A 21,008-nucleotide genomic window follows, 5' to 3' on the forward strand; every position below is an offset into this window, starting at 1 on the left:
CCCAAATATATTAAAAAAATGAAAATCAAGTCGGAGATAAAAAAAAAACCCACATAACCTGACAAAGAAAAGCTTCCTGAATCCATGAAAACAGGGTTTGATCCAAATATCAACCACTTCAAAAACAAAGACCTATGAACAAAACCTTCTTGCATTCATCTATAAAAAGGGGCTTGATTAAAACACTATTCCTTAAACCAAATGAATTCAAAAAATCACAAGAAAAGCACAAACATTCGAAAATGAAGATCAAGAATCACTAAATAAGAGCAATTTCTGTCAAAAAAAAATCCACATATTTAGACCAAAAAAAAATTCCTAGCTTTATACAAACAAATCCCCAGAATTCACAAACAAAAAAACAAAAATATACACAAAAATCAAAATAAAAAACACAAGATTAAAACGAATCAGTGATATAAAAAGAAACCACACGACGCCTGAATTTCCATGACACAAACAAAGAACAAGAAATTCGAAAGAAACGCCGAACAAGAACTTCATAATAAATAGCAATCAAAAGCAATTTTCACATTTTACCCTTAAAAAGTTTCTGTAAAATTTCAAGGGCAAATAAGTAAAATCCATGGTGGAGTTCTTTTATTTTTTTTACAGAAAAACGCAACCGGTGAAAATTTCATTTAAGAAACTAATAACTAAAGAAAGGTCATAATAAAGGTTGCACCTAGAGGGGGACACAAACCGGGTACCAGGCCGGTGGGCCCAATCTGACTGGTCCAAGTCGGCCTTTGGCTGATTCAGAACCCGTCCCGGCCAGCAGTGTCGGACCGGCGGTTCAGAGTGGCCCGACTAGTTACAGGTCACTTTCTGATGACTAGAATTTGGCCCGAGCCAAAACCCACCGGTTCACGGCATGCCCATCGGTTTTTCTAAATTAAAATCATAAAATTTTAAAAGTAATAACTTATAAATATAAAAAATTATAGAAAACTTAAAAAAAAATTAAAACATTGGAAAATTACTAATAAAGAATTTAAACCACCTATAAAATTAATAAATAAAACCAAAAAGAAACAGAGATGGTAATCCCTAAAATCATAAAATAAAATAAAATAATTGAAAAAAAAAGAGATGGTTAAAAAAAAACATTGATGTGAGATTTCGATGCATGCCATTGGGTCTCTAACTCACTCATGGCCTATGATTGGGAATCCTAACCTCCATTGAACCCTAAGAACTTATAATAAGCTTCTAAATATGCAAATAAACCTTCTAATTTTTGTCTAGGATCTAAAACAAATGCAACTAAAGCAATATGAGGTATATCTCTATAATAGCTCAATCACTTAGTCTTTCATGTCCATAAGGCCCATAATTAATTGAGCATCTAATCTAAACTTTCACAATTGTTCAACAACATCAACACACCATATAAGAATAAATGTGCAGTGAGAAAAATAAATTTGCGAAAATAAATTTATACATGTATTAAACACAGAAAGTAAATCCATAACTCTAGTAGCAATATTCCATTGATATTCAAATAAACTAAAACCAGGCAAAGCTTCATTAACAAAAGTAGTTAACAATGTTTTATAAGAAAATGTTGCATTAAGAAATCGATAAGTAGAGTTCCATCTAGTCTTAACATCTTTCAGGAACTTTTTGGCTCTCATGTTATTTGCTCTACAATAACTAGACCATTGTTTCATGAGGGTCATGTTCCTTCCTATGTATGATACCACATCCTTAATTGGTCCTACAAATTGTTTTAAGGACTCTAGCCTGGTTTGCACACATAAGTTCAATACATGACAAGCACATCTAATATGAAAATATTTGCTCCCATATGAAGGTCTCAAATATTCTTCTAAAGGTCTAATTGAGACAGTATTAGCAGAAGCATTATCAAACGAAATTGAAAACATCTTAAAAGTTAAGCCATAGTCTTTGATGATTCCATGGATCATTCTATAAATGTTATCAGCAGTATGGGCCTCATTGAATACCCTAAAAGCAATGACTCGTTTTTGGATATTCCACGAGTCATCAATCTAATGTGTTGTAACACCCATAAAAGAATTTTCATGGAATACATTAGTCCATATATCAACATAAAGAAATAGAAGATGTAAGTGCGAAAATACTCACAAAGTTGTTCTTTACCGTGTTTATAATGTTTGAAAATTGTTCTTTGAATAGTCCTCATTGAAATCTTTTTGCATGCCGGTTGTAATGTCTCATTGATGCATTCTTGCACTTGGCATCACTCAACAAAGTTGAATGGTAAGTGCTCTAAAGAAATTGTCTCCGCGATTTTATCCCTATATCTTGGTTGAGAGAACGTAAATAAAGAAGAGTGAGAACCCGTACGTTCATAAACGACAAATCGGATTTGAGATTGTGTCCGAGAAAGTCCTAATTTTTCGGGATGTTTTTTTTCCATATGTCTAATAAATGTGTCATACCCTCATCCCTTGCTATGCTTAAATTCGGAATTACAATAATTACATTTAGCATGGGTTACAGTACTATCATTATTATACATTTCTGTAAAATGTACTTTAAAAATGTCGAATTTAGGGGTAGATTCTTATGTGGGATTTGTTCCTCCGGTCTCTGAAGGCAAAGTAGATCGATGTCAGCTCCTCAACCGGACTTTCATATTCTTGTCATTCATTACTCTCTTGGGTAGATAACAAGGCCGAACCAACGACACTCTTTTCCCTTCAAGCTTCCACCATGTGATGCCATTTTTTTTATTTAAAGTTGATAAAAAAATCAATCAAAAACTAAAATAATAAGTAAATAAAATAATTACAAATTTTAAATAACAATTATTATAAAATTATATAAATTGCCAAAATAACAAACATAATAAAAAAATACACAATCATTATAAAAATCAAATAATAAAACAAAATAATTAAAAAAATTCTAAATATTATGTTTCAGTCAATGTGAGTCATGTGACTGAAAATACTATGTTTTTTTTTAATATTGACCTCCTATTTGTAATTTTTGTAAGTGGTTCCTTTTCTTGACTGTAAGAGGTTGGTGTGAAGCCTGTGAAAATTATCAAATAAATTATTCAATACAAAATTATTAAAATTACATCTTTAAAAAGAATTATGAAAAATTAAACTTACCAAATAAATAAAAATAAACTAAAAAATAAAACCCACAAAATTAAATATTTTTATGGCTAATAAGTAACGGGGAGCTATATAAAAAAAGAAAAGAAAAGAAAATTTTAGCTCAACAACAAAATAAGCAAACAATATTAAAGATATAAACTTTAAAAGGTTCAAATGATGCTAATTAAACACAAGAAAAATTAAATATCAAACAAAAAATAATTTAAACATTAAACATCATTTATTAAATATAAAATAAAAAAAATGCTGGTAAACAAAGTAAATTAACACTAAATCAAATAACGAGCAAAATAGAAAAGCAATCTTATTAAATTACTCTAGAATAATTAAAAAGTAAAATAATTAATCATTGCAAGTAAAATTAAAGTAGTTATATGAATTTACTAAACAAAATAATTATTAGCATGCAATTCATTAAATAATATACAAAATAAAAAATCTAACCTTAATAATTTTTAATTTGAGGAGTTTTCCCGTAGAAAAGAGAGATTATGAGCAATCAGAAAAACAACTTGATAGTTTGATAAAAAATTTTTAAAAAAAGAGAGCTTGTATGGAAATTCATTGGTGAAGTAGAGCCTCTTACATAAAGGAAGAATGAAACAAAATTAAAATTAAAACTAATTTGAATTAATAATAAAAAATATAAAGTTGTCAGTGAGCCGTTACTTCATTTAAGATTATAAATACTCTACCTCTTTTTTATCTGTCGTGGTTAACCGAATCTCACATAACATGGAATTTAGTTAGTTTACAAACTTACTATAAAAAATTTGTTATCTTTCGAAAATTACTCATAATTTATATCTTCATATTTCTTTCTCATATTTAATTCCAAAAAGAGAATTAAATAGAGTGTTAAAGATAATTATAGAAAAAAAAATAATAAATGCATCTTAATAGTAAATGACATATAAAAAATAACATGATTTGAAAATTTAAAAAAAGGAAGGGAGAGAGTATGGATTTGTAAATAAAAAGGAAGGGAAGGAGTAGTTATTATATTTAGGCTGTGTTTGATTGGCAATATGAAAAATGGGTGGAAAAGAAAATTTTTTCATGGAATATTTTTCCATAGAAAAATTTTTCATGAAAAATAAAAAAATAGTTGTTTGAATGGCATTATTTTTTAGCTAGAAAATCAAAAAAATTTCGATGAAAAATTCTTATTTTGTTGTTTGATTGCTCTTATTTTCCACTGGAAAATGTAACATTTTCAGTGAAAAAATATTATTAAAAATGTATATTAATGACAATTGAGTGTTTGATGGTCAGTGGTCACATGTTTATTGTGGAATTTTTTTAAAATTTAAAAATAAATAAATAAATATGTAATAATTAAATGATTGTTTTAAAATAAATTTTAAAAATACCTTAATAAAATTGAGACAAATTAAAATAATTTATACTAACTAAATATAAATTAAAAACCTGCATTTAATTTATTTCCTAATAAACCTAATTATATTAAATTGTTTGAATATTTTTTAATATAAAAGAAATCAAAATTCATATAATTCTTCCACTTTAAATCAAAGTTGTCAAGCAAAATTTATACATCTTTAAAAAATAATAATATTTTTATTTGTTATTATGTTATCAACATAATCTAATAGCATTAAGGTTTTTTCTATATATGAAATTAAACAATGGATTAGAGATAGATTTCAAATCTTTAAATGTTTTGATGATGAATATTTTATTCACTGTAATTATTTATAATGTTTAATATATTTTTTATTTTTATTATATAATTTATTATTTAATAAAATTAATTATTTAAAATTATCATGATTTTTCTATGGTCTTATTTTTATTAAAACCTGGTCTAACTCATTATGTTATTAGTGAAAAAATATAAAAACTTCATGACTTCTTAACTCTACTATTTATTGTCTAATTTAAACACAACTCTTATCCTCGTGTAACCTTGTATTTGAATGGACATCCATTGCTTATTATATAATTATATTTATATATAAATATTCCACATCCTACAACTAGATTTCTATAACCCAAACCCAAGTGAATGGCCTTTTATTTATTTATTTATTTTGTCGACAAGTGTTGGGTTCGATTTTTACCAAAAACCAAATTTTCAAAAAAAATTCTAAAATATTTAAATTAATAAAAAAACTGCGGGTTAACGGGTTGACGGTCCAGCCCGGTGGGCCAAGCCTATGACCTGTAACCGGCCCGCACTAGCGGGCTGGTTACAGGTCACTAACCTGACGGGTTTAAACGGGCTGGGCCAAAAATAGCCCGTGCCCCCTCTAGTTTCACTAAGCGGCCGGTAGAAATGATAGTTGAAAATTAAAAAATTTATAATTTTGTTTTAATTTTTTTAGGTTTATTTCGGAATTATATTTTGAAAATTAAAAAGGTAAATATTGTTTTTTTCTTTGTTTATTTAATGAAACAAAATTATTGTTAAAGTACATACACGTATAAAAGTGCACCAATTATAATGCCTTAATAATTTTTTGGGATGTAAACTATAAATAATTTAAAAATCCTTATCATATAATTTTGGAAGAGATAAATACACCACCCCATATGAGATTCATTCCAAATCAGTAAATAATATTTAAATCTAGAATAATTCATGAACATTATTGCTACAGTGCGCTTTGCCCATGATTCGTAACAACCACTGGCTTAGTGGTTGTTTAAACATTGGCTTTTCTTGGTATATGCTCATTATTTATGTTTTTTTTTTAACAAAGAAATAATCTAATTTTTTTAACACTAATCTCTAAATACAGATCACGATGCAAATAAACGGCAAAAAGACAAGCATCCACCTTCAGAAGTAGCCTTTCAACCCCGTTGAAGATCAACCGTCCAAATCCCTCATCCAACGGCCAAAAACATCATGGTTCTTTCGTAATTTTGGGCTCTTCTAAACCCTAGCTATATATAAACACCTTCGAGCAAAGGCCTTCACTTCTCTGGATCGAAGAGCGCGGCGTCCCACGGCGGAGGGGTTCATCGGAGAGCGGCGACCTTGAGTTAGCTCAAGATGGTTCGTTTCTCTATTCACTTGAATCGTAGTTTCACTATGTTTGATCCTTGTTCTTTGATGATTTGGTTTGGCTCTGAGTTTAGGCTTTGCAAGACATCGATCATGGGTTCTGTTGTTTGATCTGGTGGAAATAGGGTTTATATGCCAAATTTTGTGTGCTTTGGATGCGAATGTTAGTCTTGGAGTTGATGTGATGGTATTTTCAATGTTGATTCCGCTTTGAGCTATTGTGATCTTAGTTCTTGTTTTTCTTTGTTTCATGTCCGTGCTCTGTGTAAATGGATTTGTTTTCATTGTGTTTTTTCTACAATGATTTTTTTTTCTTAAATGAATTTACTTTGAGTTGCCTGTATTATTAGTAAGTTTATGCAGGCAGTGTTTCTGTTGAGATAAAATAGAAGAAGAGTAGTGAAAATAGGCAAATGAAAGAATCATTGTGATAAAGTTAGAATCTTTTGTGAAATTAGGTTAATGCAGTGCGGTTGGGTGGTATTTTTCAACCCCTTGTATTTCTGACCTTTTATACCGAAGAAGCTTTGCCTTGTTTGAAATGAACCTACTCTTGATGTAGTGGGAACCAAAAACTATTGTTTTCTTGTGCTTGTCATAAAACTTTGATCAGATGCAAATGTGCAATGCATTTCAGTGTTTTGGTTCCCTTGCATTCTTGTCCTTTAACTCTTAAACTGAAAATGGGAGCTGCTGCGTTATTCAGCTTGATGTTAACTGAAATGCTATCATTACAACAGCATTGAATAATTGCAAGTTACGAGATTTCTCGTCGGTTAAACATGTGGTTCTTTCGTCAATAAGGGGATGAAGCTTTTTCGGAGTCTGTATTCGGTTTTTTATTCTTTAGTACTCTGAGTATTGAAACCTTCTCGTGACCTACTTTTTTCTACAAAATTAATGCATGTCCCTGTCAACTTTGAAATTGTGTCTTGCAAAATTTTTGGATTGGCCTAATCGGAATATGATGATATGCTGATGTCGCCCCAGTCTTAGATCCATTCTTTGGGATTGGACAATGGTGAATGACATTTTTATCTGATTCTTTTTCGCCTGTAACTATTTTTTTCATATCGTATTTGATGATTCGGCATGGAAATGCCTTGATTTATATTCCACCTAGTTGTTTCTGTGGGTTTTGATTCAATGACCAAACCTGCATCTGACGTTTGATTTTTTTTGGTGCTTGTTTGTTAGTACATTATATTGTTTTGCCATGAGGTATCTGATGCTCACCCTGAGACAAATGGCTGAGTGTCTCGTTAAAGTGGCAAACATTAATAAAACAGGCCTTGCGACACTGGTTGCTCACGCAATGGGCTTCCTGTTACTATTTTCCTGTTAATATGATCATCTTTTGTTTCCCAAGTTATTTTTCATGTGGACAACCTCTGATTTGGAATCTGTGTTCACTGTGGTCCTTCAACCTTTTTGTTTAGGTTGTTCTTTTCTCCTTTGTGTTTCTTGAATTTGCTGTGTTTGTGTTTGAACTGATTATCATAGTACTCGACATTCTTAGGAACCCTTGAAAGGCTGTCATAACTCAATTAATCATTTAATTAGATGACATTATTATCTCTTCTCCTGGTAAACAGCATGTATCAAGAGATTGGGGTTTGATATTTGAATTTGAGAAAAAAAGGATGTGTATGTTGCACCGTTCCTTTCTTTGTTTCTGTTTTAAATCACATTCTGGAATAATGTTGCATCATTTATTTATATTCTTTCTGTTAATTTCCTTTTATTCATTTTTTTCCTTAAATTACATTGGAACTTGATAGTTTTGTTTTACTTTATGGTGATAATAACTAAATGAAGATCTTGTTTACTATCAGTTATTATTTAGTGAGTGCCCTTTTCTTTCCATAGCAGCCTGGACTTTCAAATGTTACTATAAGTTGATGTGTGGCTGTTTTCTTGTTTTGTGCTCAATATTGACAGTCAAATTCTGGTTAGATGCACTTAATCAGTTTCTCTAATGTTTCTTATTTTTCTAAATTATTATTTATTGTATGTAACAATTCAGGCTAGAGGTTTGAAGAAGCATTTGAAGAGGCTTAATGCCCCTAAGCACTGGATGCTTGATAAGCTTGGCGGTGCCTTTGTAAGTTTTGGAGAAATATTGTGCAGTGAAACTTTTGCACTTTTTTCCCTCTACTTCTAATGCATAGCTATCTCAGGCCCCCAAGCCATCATCTGGTCCTCACAAAGCTAGGGAATGCTTGCCATTGATTCTCATCATGAGGAATAGGTTGAAGTATGCCCTCACATACCGTGAGGTTATTGCAATCCTGATGCAGCGCCATGTGTTGGTGGATGGAAAGGTCAGGACTGACAAGACCTACCCTGCTGGTTTCATGGGTGGGCATCCAAAACCCCTTGTCATATAGGGTTCAAGTTCTTTTACCTTGGAAGAAAAATCTGGTTTTCTTTTGTTCTTACAGTTGTACATTTTGCTTGTGGAATATGAGCTAGTTATAGTTATTTGTTTTCATTATGTGATCTGCAGATGTTGTGTCTATACCAAAGACAAATGAGAACTTCAGACTTCTCTATGATACCAAGGGGCGCTTCCGTCTCCACTCAATCAAGGATGAGGAAGCAAAGGTTTGTGTCCGTCTATAATCTGCATCATCGTGGCACCTATATATTTTTTTAATCTCATTAAATTTGTTCTTTTTACCCTGCAGTTCAAGCTCTGCAAGGTGCGTTCCGTGCAGTTTGGACACAAGGGCATCCCCTATCTGAACACCTACGATGGCCGAACTATTCGCTATCCTGATCCTCTCATCAAGGCCAATGATACAATCAAGCTTGATCTGGAAACTAACAAGATTGTTGATTTCATCAAGTTTGATGTTGGCAATGTTGTCATGGTGACTGGTGGTAGGAACACAGGTCGTGTTGGTGTGATCAAGAACAGGGAAAAACACAAGGGAAGCTTTGAGACAATCCACGTCCAAGATGCCACCGGCCATGAGTTCGCCACCCGTCTGGGCAATGTCTTCACAATCGGCAAGGGCACAAAGCCGTGGGTGTCCCTTCCCAAAGGCAAAGGGTATCAAGCTTAGCATCATCGAAGAAGCCAGAAAACGGGCAGCTGCTGCAGCTTCGGCAGCCACTACTGCTTAATTTTACAGTTATAATAATCCATGCGTACTGCGTAGTGAGGCAAGACTTACTGGATTACTCCATTTTTTGTGTTTCAGCATTCTAGGTTTTGCTTGCATTGAATTGTTCTGTTCAATCCTTTAAGAGTTTCAAGCCCAGCTTTTTGACTCTTTAAATCTCTCTGTGAACTGTTGCTTTTGTTTATTTGCCAATCTTAGGTAATGTTGAACAAGAAATACTGGTTTTTAAATTAAATGTATTTTGAGCTTATCAGCGGTAAATTTTTGATGTCATTGTGTTTTGATCAGTTTTTATTTTGATTATTATTATTTTAATTTGTATTAAAGACATTTTTATATTTTTCGATCAATTTTATCTGTTTTGGCAATGCTTAGTTGGGCTGGACACATCAACAGTAATCATCATCTTGTTTAGAAATCTACTTAGTATACACGTCATGAAAAAAGGAAAAAGCTGATTGTGATGCGGAGTAGTAGATTTTTTTAACATGGTGGTGGCGTGGACTGGTATTGATGTGTGCAGTCTAGCTAGGCATTAAGAATTTTTTATTTTAATATATGATGTGGTATTAAAATTGACCGAAAAATCTAAAAGTGACATGCAGGTAGACCTGACCGCGGTTCGGTTCGAACCGTAGAACCAAACGGAACTGACTTTTATAGACCGAACCCAGTATAAAAAGGTTCGGGTTTCAAACCGAACCTACGGAACTTTAAGGTTCGGTTAAGGTTCTATGAGTTAAACCGGAGCCCGACCGAGCCGGACCGAACCCTGGGTTCCGGTTCTATTTTCTATTTTTTTAAATAAAAATATATAATATAATTTTTTTATATTTTTTTAATTAATTGGAATTAAATTATTTAGACCCGAACGGGAACGGAACCATGTCGAACCGAACCGAGACCCGGAACCTATGACTATGGTTCGGTTCCGGTTCTATAGTTTATAAAACCGGAACCGGCGGTTTTGAACCGGAACCGAACCGGAACCGAACCGTGGTCAGGTCTACTGCGGGCGAAATGAAATTGATTTATGACCAAATTAAAACATAATGGCCCAGTGACCTCCTCAACGTAAGGTAAATTTGTGATGATACAAATTAATTTTAAATTTTTTTGTTATTATTAGTATTAATTAAATTAAAATCTGATTAACTCGAATAAAAAAAAAAAATTCAAGAGTTTTTTCACTCCCATACTTTTATTCTTCAGCCAAACACATCTCTGATGCTTTCTGAAAACTATGTTTACGTATAATGTGATAACAAAAGAAACCTCACAGATCACACTCTTATTCAATCAAGTCACTATTCTTATGAGAAGAAGAAAAGTGTTTAAGATAATAATAACAATAATAATAGAAAGATGATCAGATCACTGGTGGTGAGGGAATTTGAGGAAGCTCTTGGCAATGGTACCATTCCCACCATTGGGCAAGAACCCACCAGGCTTGTGCTCATCTCCAGTACCATACACCACGCGAAGTATCTCGGCCTGTGTCCGACTATACGACAATGAATCGGCATCGGCCGATAAAACATTGCTCGTCGTCCGGCGCTCTGCTCCGAGCTCGAGTGGCACAATAATACCTTCATCTTTCATCCCACACATTGCGAGCTTGTTCCTTAGCTCGGAGATTTTCACCGTGAATTCAGCCACCGTGTAGTTGTATGGTTTCACCTTCTCAAATGCCTTCTCATATAACATGCTCCTTATCACTGCATCTTGCCCTGCTTCCACTCCTAGTAATCCTGCTAGCAACTGCATACATATATTATGATTAGCATGTATATATATATATTAATATATATATGTAAATTACTAAATAGGTCCTTGTATATTTTAATTCTGATGATGTGGTTTTGTTTTTTAACTTGTATTTACATTTTAGTCCTTGTTTCTTGAATTTTTTTCCCATGTAGTCTCATTATTTTTAATAGAATGGTGAAAATAACCCGACATGATTTCTAGCATGTAAAGTAAGAGTATTTTTGTAATTTTAATTTAATTTGGATTTATAAATAAAATTTTAAAAATCAGCTATTTTTCTGATTTCGAAAATTTAAATTTTGTTTATTTTCTTATAATTATTTAGTATTTAATTTTTATTTAAGTTTAGATATACTTATATACATGTGAATCTCTTTATAGTAAAAAATTAAAAAAATATATATAATATTTTTTAATAAAACATTTTATTCTCAATTTTTCTCAATATAGTATAGAAAAAGCGAGTTAACTCTAGTTTTTTTTTATAGTAATTATCATGTAAAAATATAATATAATGTATTTTTTCTCTGTAAACCACTGAAAATACTCTCTATTTATCTGTTTTGATGAAAAAAGTTATTCCTATATTTAATTTAATTATTGAATTTTTTTTTTAATATATTGAGTTGTATATGCCTACATGGTACCAGTATATTTATTAACCGTTAGATACATTATAAGACATGAAACTGGGGGATAAAGTTATATGTATATATAATTACAAAATTTAATAAATATATATATATATATATATATATATATATATAAATATAATAAATATAATATATATTAAATATGTATCATTTACGAACATTGATAAATTGAAAATTTATGGATGCTCATATTAATTGTTAAATTTTAATTTAACGATTGTATACTATATGATAAACTGTATAATTGTGTTTATAAATAATGCACAACTGACACCTATTGTAAAATATATATATATATATATATATATAAAGGACGTCCTTAGATTTCAAATCTAGGGATGTCCATAGTAGCCATCGAATAGTAATCTGACGGCTCTTATCCTTATAAATAGTAAAAACCGCGTTCTACAGTGTTCTACAGTGATTATGAACAGTAAAAAATGTGCAGTGTTTATATAAACAATCAACTATCGGATGATGATCCAACGGCTTAAATTTAAAACGTCACTAGATTTAAAATCTAAAGCACTTACCTAAATGATCTTTTTAATATATATATATATATATATATATAAGTATAATATTCTTACTCGTTTAGAGAGGAATCCATTAATGTTGGGGTTGGTACCCACGTATCCCACCAGACCTACGTATGGTATGACGTAGGAGGCTAACAAGTAATTGATGCTGTTTAGATATGGATCAAATGGAGGGTTCAGATGAAATCCAACAGCATCATCAAATATCTTTGCAAAATTGTGACTGCTCAGATCAATCAGTGGCCTTGGGAACCCTCCAACCGTTGATTTTATAGCCCTGTAAAATTGGTGGGAATATTTATTATCCACTAAATTTTTACAATTAAACATATCAATCAACAATAAATTGAAATATTTAAGCACCTTGTTTTTATATATTTGAAAAGTTGAGAGAAAATGGAAAACCATAAAGTAATATTTATTTTCATTTATTATTCATTCATAGTTTTTTAAAAAAAGTTTTATGGGTGCATATATATATATAGATATTAAACACAAACTAATAGAAACTAAATAACATTTATTTTCTTATTAATACAATAATAATAAATTTAAGGTAAAAATCAAAATATTCCATGCACGCAATGATTGTTATATCCTCATTGAGTGATTATAATGGGCGGCATTTCCATTGAGCGGTCAATGAGCGCATGGATGACCCTCATTAAAGTTGCTCTAATAATAAGATTATGTAAATTTCACTAAAAATTTAAGAATTAACATGCAAAAAAAAACCTCACTTTTCGTAGGGCTCATTAAAAAATAAAAATAAATAAGATGCTAAAATACTTTAAAAATAAAACCCCACAAGATTTCACTAAATCTCAGGGACTGTTATGCAAACAACTTCTCCTCTCGATGCACTTCACGCAAATATGAAGTTTTCTGAGGTAGATATGAAAAAAAACCAAAAAACAAAAGATTTCGCAAAATCTCAGGGACTAAATTGCAAAATCAACGAAACTATATATATATATATATATAAAAAAGCCAGTGACCAACCTCAAATGGCCGACTTCTTGGTACCCAAACTCAGCGATGATCCTCTGCGTCACCGGATCCAGCTTGGCCTTGCGCGCGCCAATCGGCGGCGGACCACCCATTGCCAGCTCCGGCGCTACAGAATCAAGTCCCCGGCCATTAGCTCCAAAAAGGAACCAATCCGTCTCCATATACTCCAAATTCAACGCAAACTGGATAAGATCCACGTCGGTGGGGTACACCGCGACGGGGATGATCGGCGGCGCAGGCTCGCACTTGGGATTGAAGCTTGAAAGGCTGAAAGGCAAGCAGGAGAAGAAGAAGAAGAAAGCTAGAAAGAAAAAGGTGAGTTTTTTATACAAGGCCATGCCTGTGAGTTGTTTGTTGAAATGCTTCTGAGAAAAACTAGGGTTATTTATAGCCAGTGGTGATGCTTGGAGTTTGAGGGTTTGGGGGGAGTTGGGAAGTAGGAGAAAGGTGGGCTTTTTCTATTGGTTTGGGCTTGGCCCGTTTGGGTTTAGTTTAGTTCGGGTAGTTTGTGTGTTAGGAATTGGGCGTTGGCGGTCTAAGTGAAAACGGGCTTTTTATTGGGCTTGGGCCGGGTCTATGGTTTGGGTTTGGGTTCAGGGTCGGGTCGGGTCGGGTTAAATTTATAAATTTAGGGTTATGCATGTTATTTTAATTTAGTGTATGGTGAGATATTTGAGGGAGTATAGGATATCTTGTCTATATTGTCAAAATAAATAAATAAATATATTATTATTATTATTATGGTTAAATTTATAAATTTAGGGTTATGCATGTTATTTTAATTTAGTGTATGGCGAGATATTTTACTTCTGTGGGAGGGAGTATAGGATATCTTGTCTATATTGTCAAAATAAATAAATAAATAAATTATTATTATTATTATTATTATTATTAGTAGTAGTAGTAGTAGGTCTTTGACTCACTAGTTTGTTAAGAGTTATGAATTCTAAACTAGTATAGGATGAAACCGTGAAATTCTTATAAAAAAATATACATTCTAGAATGTTTGTAAATTTTTATAAGAAAATATATTTTTTAGAGTGTTTGTTTGACGAACATTCACTTGAACATTCACTTGACTCGACCAAATCTGGTTGATAGTAGTTATTATTTATAATAATAATAATTTATAATATAAATAATAGTTATTGATAAAAACAGAGTAAATTGTTTGGGTGAGTATTGTATTATGGTCATTTTTTATTTTGAGTATCGTATTACAATTTGTATTATTTTGCTAAAGGGTATCAAGTTGAGGAGAATTTGATGACATATATGACGGATTTATTATGTCAACACTAGTTCTCCCATCATCTGCATATGTGGATATATTGTGTTATTATAGAGAGTCGCGCAGCTATTTTTATTGATTAGTTCGAGTAAGAGTGGCCACGTGACCCTCTTTGATGATTTGTTATATTTACGTATATAGATAACACACTAAATGGGTGTTAATGTGACAAATCCGGCGTATATATCATCAAATTCACTCCGTAATCTTTTTGATACCATCTCAGCGAACACAAATTAAAGATAAATTAAAGTTGAGTAATGAAAATGATCTATCTACTCAAGATAATTTACCTTATAAAAATGAATGAAATGTTTTTATTTGTAAGTTAAAGGCAGAATATATTTATATATCATTTGTCACTTCATTACCAATTATATGAAAAATGATAAAAAAATATGACTTGAAAATATCTTTCTTGCACAATTTATAATTAACTTGAGTAGGAAAATGTTGCTGTTTCTTAATAAAAGTTTGCATTAAAAACAAGTAATACATCCAATCAGACAAGTTTAGTCCTATCTTTTGAATGACAAATTCTATTTGTTATTATCATGGACACTTTAAGGGTTTGATAGTGATACAAGTGAAAATGATAAAATAAAAATATCATAGTTTATCTTTAGTATTGTTTTATTAGATAGACTTGTGACTTGTGAGACAGACTTGATAAAACAATTGCTCTATATAACACGGAAGTTCAACCTTCAAATCAAAATATTTGATTAAAGTTTGTGAATTTAATTAACTTGCTATCAAATACATTGACATTTCTATAGATATATAACGCCTTAAATTTTGGGAATACTATGAAAATGAAACTCTTCAACTTATGTGCATTTTCTGATAGAAGAATTAATCAATTATTAATGGTTGATAGTAATGTGTGCGACTAAACTTGCATTTATTTTACCATAAAAATTTATTAATCTTTATGTTCAAAATTAAAGCAAGTATTTTTTGTTGATTAGAAAACCAATTTTAAAGTTAATAAATATTGGAATTGGGCTAGCCCTGCTTTGTATTTTTTATATCATATATATATATATATATATATATTGAAAAAGATTATCTAGGTAAAATAAAGGGATGTTTTAAATCTAAGCCGTTGGATTATCATCCAATGGTTATTTGTTTATATAAACACTGCACAATTTTTTACTGTTTATGATTACTGCACAACACTGTAGAACGCAGTTTCTACTGTTTAAAATGATAATAGCCGTCGGATTACTATCCGATGGCTACTGTGGACATCCATAAATTTCAAATCTAGGGACGTCCCTAAATGATGGGTCCTCTCTCTCTATATATATATAGGAAATGGTAATTTAGGGATGTTCCTAGATTACTATTCTACAAGGGTGTTCATTTTACAGCCGTTGGATCACTATTCAATGGTTGTTTGTTTATATAAGTACTACACACCTATTGTGGACGTGTTTTACGACTATTTTACGAAACTATAAAACGCGTTTTACACTGTTTATGATGATCATAGCTGTCGGATTATCATCCGACACCTATTGTGGATGTCCCTAGATTTTCCTAGATTTGAGATTTAGAGACGTTCCTAGATTACCGGTCCTTTCTCTCTATATATGTTCACTAAATAAACTAATGACATGTTGGTCTATTGGTATGTGGCTCCCTGTGTATGGTGTTTATATTTTTGCTGAAAAGATAGGTTTAAATATTAACTCTACACATGCCCATGTCACTGATTTTACTTGACCATTTTGTAAAAAAAAAAACACTATATAAAAATGATTAAGTTATTAACTTTTCTTCTCATTGTAAAAAACCCTAGTCCTGACGAGCCCATTACTCTCATCTTCCCCTGTGGGCTTAGATCGGTTTTTAAAACATTGTTTACCACACCCAATCCCATGTTTGGACATTCTTAGTTATATTTACTATTTTGATTTGATCAATTAGATGTTATTATAAGAAAATTATATTCCTTTGATAAATAAATAAATCACTGTTTGCAATATTGTAGGACCAAAACAAACTTTGCAAATCTTGTTTAGTTTCCTACCTGCGCTTTCTTTTGTTCATTATATCTTCTTTTGTTCATTAAATCATTAACAAACATCATAGCTTGGCTTTTTGCATATATTTGATACCATTTCCTTCTTTTTCTTAACTTAATTTGTCTTTAATTTTTATTCATTTGTTTAAAATATTCTTGAAAATGATAAAATTTCTCTTATGAAAGATTGAGTCCAAATTTGAAGTATATATATAGGAAATATATATATATATAGGAAATATATATATATATATATATATATATGCGAAGTTTTTAATATCAGAATCCCATTTCATGCTCTCATTTTTATGTGAGCTAAAATTTGAAATAATTTCTTTTTTCAAAAAAATAAATGGCCTATGCTCTGTTCGGGACCCAATACCAATCAGTTAAAAGGTGTTAACATATATATAAATTTCTAGTTTCATATGTATTAATAAAAATTTCAAGATTTTTATTTATCCATGCACCTCAATCTTGTAATTAATCACAAGTTATTACATTTAATTATTTTACTAATTTTTTTTAAAAAATGGCCTCTCTTTAAACCCCTAATTTATATATCTTGAAATTTCTATTCTCTCATATAACTTTCTTGAGGGTATAATCATAATATTTATATAGATAACTGCATTTCGAAAATAACCTCGTAGTTTACAAATAATTATTATAACTTACAATATTAAAATATAACTTAATATAAAACCTAAAAATATTTTGCCCATATTATAATAGGTTAATTGTCACTTTTTTTTAGTATATTTTAATTCCTTTTTTTTTTCATGTGTGTGTGTAGAACATATCACTTGCATTTTGCTTCATTGAATCTTTATACAAATGTTTGTATTTCACTTTAAAGGGTTGAAGAAGTGATTTGAAAGGCATTGAGTCTAGATTCAATGCATCTTTTATTCACTTTAATAAATGGAATAATCTTAATAAAAATTATTTTTTAAATTAAAAAACTTTTAAATTCCCATATTTGTATTGTGTTTTGGATAAATATATATATATATATATATATATATATATTTAAAAAAAATCAATATTGAAGTTAATGGCCAAACAAAAAACAAGGTTAACACGGGTCCCTGCCCATCAAGCGGCCACTCACTACCTGAGAGAAATAATCAACACCTCATCTTGTCTTAAAAAGAGTCATGTTATTCGATAAAGCACAAGATTTATGGAACTTTTGCTAAGTGAAAATAAAAGCATATATTCTTAAAGCATATAAAGAAAAATATAAACTTCATATTTAAAACTGCATGGTTTCAGAGAAAAGAAGCCCTAATAAAGGGCTTTTACCCCTCCATATCTTTACCTTGCTGGCTCTGGTACCACTGTAGATGGGGTTTTGACTCTTTACAACTATAGGGTTGTGAGTGTTATTGGAGTGGAGTAAAGGAAGCAAGGAAAGAAGATTACGGGTTTATGGAGAGGATGATAGAACAAGAGCTAGAGTACAAAAGCTATTTACCAAAAATTTATCTCTTTCATTCATACTTCAAAATGGTTACAAGGTGTCTACTTATATAGAAGAAGATAATACTATGACAAACTATACCACTAAGTCATCCTACGTAGGAGTAAGTTTTGAGTAATATATTATTTTATATTACATGGACTTATTAATCAAAACCTAATAACCTTAACCTAATGTATAGGGTTTGACACTATTTTAACCATAATAAGTAATCTCCAGAGTAAGTTAATAAATAACCTCCAAAGAAGGTAAGACACCCATTCATACATACCTCTCATACAAACCACTCATACATACCTTTAGACATATAATCTTACATACATATGTACATATACCATTCATACATACCTCTCATACATACCACTCATATATATCTTTAGACATATAATATTGCATACATATGCACATTCATACCTATCACCCACACACAAAAGAGGTCAACTAATGGTCGATAAACTACGCTTCTATGAGATTGACAATGTTTTATTTAGTCAAGGAGTTAGTATCGAATATTAATTCATCATTAGAAATGCTGGTGATATCACGGTGAATATAATAGTGTGTGGAAAGAATAACTAAAAAACAGAAGGCAGAGAATATAATCATATTTATACTCTACTCTTTCATCAATAACTAATTAAAACAATCAGTTTAATATATTATATTAAATAACACTTAATTATAAATTTAGAGTGTGCAATAAAGAAATATATTGCTAGAAACATTTATTTTATTTATTTATATTAAAAAAAATGATGTACTCAATCTTGCTATATTTTATTTTTTTTAATCCGCAAAAAATGATGACATTATTTATCGACTTTATTGCATATTATTACACTAACATTATTATTATTATTATTATATATATATATATTATTGTGTGTGTATATATATATATATATTTTTTTTTTAAAAAAAAATGATAATATATATTAAAAAGATAGATAATTACGCAGATGTCCTAGTTATGATTAACTTATCTAAGAATAAAAATACCTTGTTATATAATTCGGAGGTGCAAAAAATACAATTTTTTTGGGAATAAAACACACAAAAATATGCAAATAGTATTAATAAATAGTATTATGTGCTAATATAGGGTACATAAAGAGTATTAGGTGAGTAAGATTTTGAATCTCGCCCTCATGCGCACTCATTGCATAAAAGTTATAAAACTCTTTTCTTTTCTTTTTTTTTAAACATAAATTATTTTATTTTTATTTTTAAAAGGAATTGAATGGATGAGTCTATGGCATGAAGATCACAAAAGGGATACCATGATGTCCAATTGGGAATTAGGAATTGGGAATCTCAATGGATAACAACTTGTTGACAAAAAAGTCTGAGAGAGTTTGCAATTGGACTTATTTGGTTTGAGTTGCAAGAGAATGTGACACTTGTTATTGCCTCATCTTTATGTCCATGCTATATAAAAATGCATATCCATGTTTGCATATCCTTTTAAAAGTACATAATTACTCATATACCCTCATAAACACCATTTTTACTCATCTAGCCCTGAAAAGCAAAAGGATATGTAGTATGTATGAACATAGCATATACAAAATATATGTATATGTATATACTAGTACTCTAACAATGTGAAAATTTAATTTTTTAAAATAAAATTTAAGTTGATTTTAGTTAAAAAAATTATGTTAATTATAAAGAACCATTTGTAAGCATATATAAGTAAATATAACTATATATAAACAAACTATTTATATTTATGTTTATACACATGTGAAATTACTAGCATATCCCCGTCAAAGATAATTAATATATATATATATATATATATATATATATTATAGAAAAGGGAAAACACTTTGAAAATGCACTAGCATAATGGCCATAGAGAATGAAAGGAGGTCCCCGCATGACCTTAATAGTTGGTGTCCAATGGTCCAATTTCCTAGTCAAACCCTTTTGGCATATCTTTGTATGCTGGATATATTCTCCAATAATTTAATTTTGAAATATAAGATAATATCATATATATAATATATATCATTTCCTGCGGTCAAATGAGGGTATGCGGATGGACTATTATTACTCTTATGTATACATCCCTGAATCTATATGTGTTTGTCACATTTATCAATATATATAAAATTTCTATTTTATTATTTGTATATACATTACCAACATACCATCATGTTGAATGGGCTTCTATATTATCATTATGTATGAATACTGTTAGTAAACTTCAAGTAAATTTTCAAATGCTATGAAAAATATAAAGTTCATTACTTGACCATGAATGTGACTAAATAATGATATGTAGTTCATAACATTAGCATGTGACTAATTCGATATTTATTTTGAAACTAATTTTTTTATGAATAGAATAACAAAGATTTTATCAACTTATATGCGCAATAGTAAAAGGGTTCATAACCCAATGGTATTAGCTCCATTATAAAAAATGATTTTAGTATGAAAATTTAATAGTCCTGAATTTAAGTTTGCTGGACATAATGAGGGTAACACATCTTTAGTTATAGGTGTGAGTTTGTAACTTAAACCTCATATCACTAGGTGAGAATGCATCGATTGAACAATTAATTCTCTATTCGTGTGTACATCATTGACTATACTGTTTGTAGTATTTGTCTAAAAAAAATATATGCACAAAATTGAATGAATATTAATTACAAAGTTTATTTATTTATTATTATCAAGCGTGTTACGCATATTTACTTTTCCATGATTCTAAAGTAACTCATGAATTTCCTATTAATTTTGACATTCTCTTTTATGAAAAATAACTTCAACTATTTTCTCGATTAACTTTATAAAATCTCACAACAAAAAGAATAATAGGTACAAATTATATTCCAAACTTCTTAACTTTAACATTATTCTCCACCCTTTGTTAAGTACTTAAGTTTTGCTCATACATTTATGTAGGAATAATTGTATCTTCTCATTAA

General features: G+C 30.3%; 2 protein-coding genes and 2 non-coding genes across 4 annotated transcripts; 3 read left to right on the forward strand and 1 right to left on the reverse strand.

Moving 5' to 3' along the window:
* Positions 1-6,054: 6,054 nt before the first annotated feature.
* On the forward strand, positions 6,055-9,557 carry LOC120265746 (40S ribosomal protein S4-3-like). The gene is given in 6 exon segments (XM_039273706.1): positions 6,055-6,144; positions 8,180-8,257; positions 8,334-8,514; positions 8,663-8,760; positions 8,844-9,206; positions 9,208-9,557. Coding segments are annotated over 6 exon segments (801 nt in total). The 5' UTR covers positions 6,055-6,141; the 3' UTR covers positions 9,286-9,557.
* LOC120266265 lies at positions 7,114-7,198 on the forward strand. The gene has a single exon (XR_005538107.1). It is a non-coding gene; the product is annotated as a small nucleolar RNA U31b (small nucleolar RNA).
* On the forward strand, positions 7,363-7,503 carry LOC120266257. The gene has a single exon (XR_005538099.1). It is a non-coding gene; the product is annotated as a small nucleolar RNA F1/F2/snoR5a (small nucleolar RNA).
* Positions 9,558-10,447: 890 nt separating the features above from the next.
* LOC120264611 (desiccation-related protein PCC13-62-like) lies at positions 10,448-13,876 on the reverse strand. Its single transcript, XM_039272431.1, has 3 exons — positions 13,249-13,876; positions 12,298-12,523; positions 10,448-11,045 (listed from the first exon to the last, which is right to left on the reverse strand). Exons 1-3 carry the CDS (start codon positions 13,593-13,595, stop codon positions 10,659-10,661), a joined length of 960 nt encoding a protein of 319 aa, XP_039128365.1. The 5' UTR covers positions 13,596-13,876; the 3' UTR covers positions 10,448-10,658.
* Between the last annotated feature and the right edge of the window lie 7,132 nt (positions 13,877-21,008).

Source organism: Dioscorea cayenensis, chromosome 7 (genome assembly GCF_009730915.1).
Source record: "Dioscorea cayenensis subsp. rotundata cultivar TDr96_F1 chromosome 7, TDr96_F1_v2_PseudoChromosome.rev07_lg8_w22 25.fasta, whole genome shotgun sequence".
Classification (NCBI taxonomy): domain Eukaryota; kingdom Viridiplantae; phylum Streptophyta; class Magnoliopsida; order Dioscoreales; family Dioscoreaceae; genus Dioscorea; species Dioscorea cayenensis.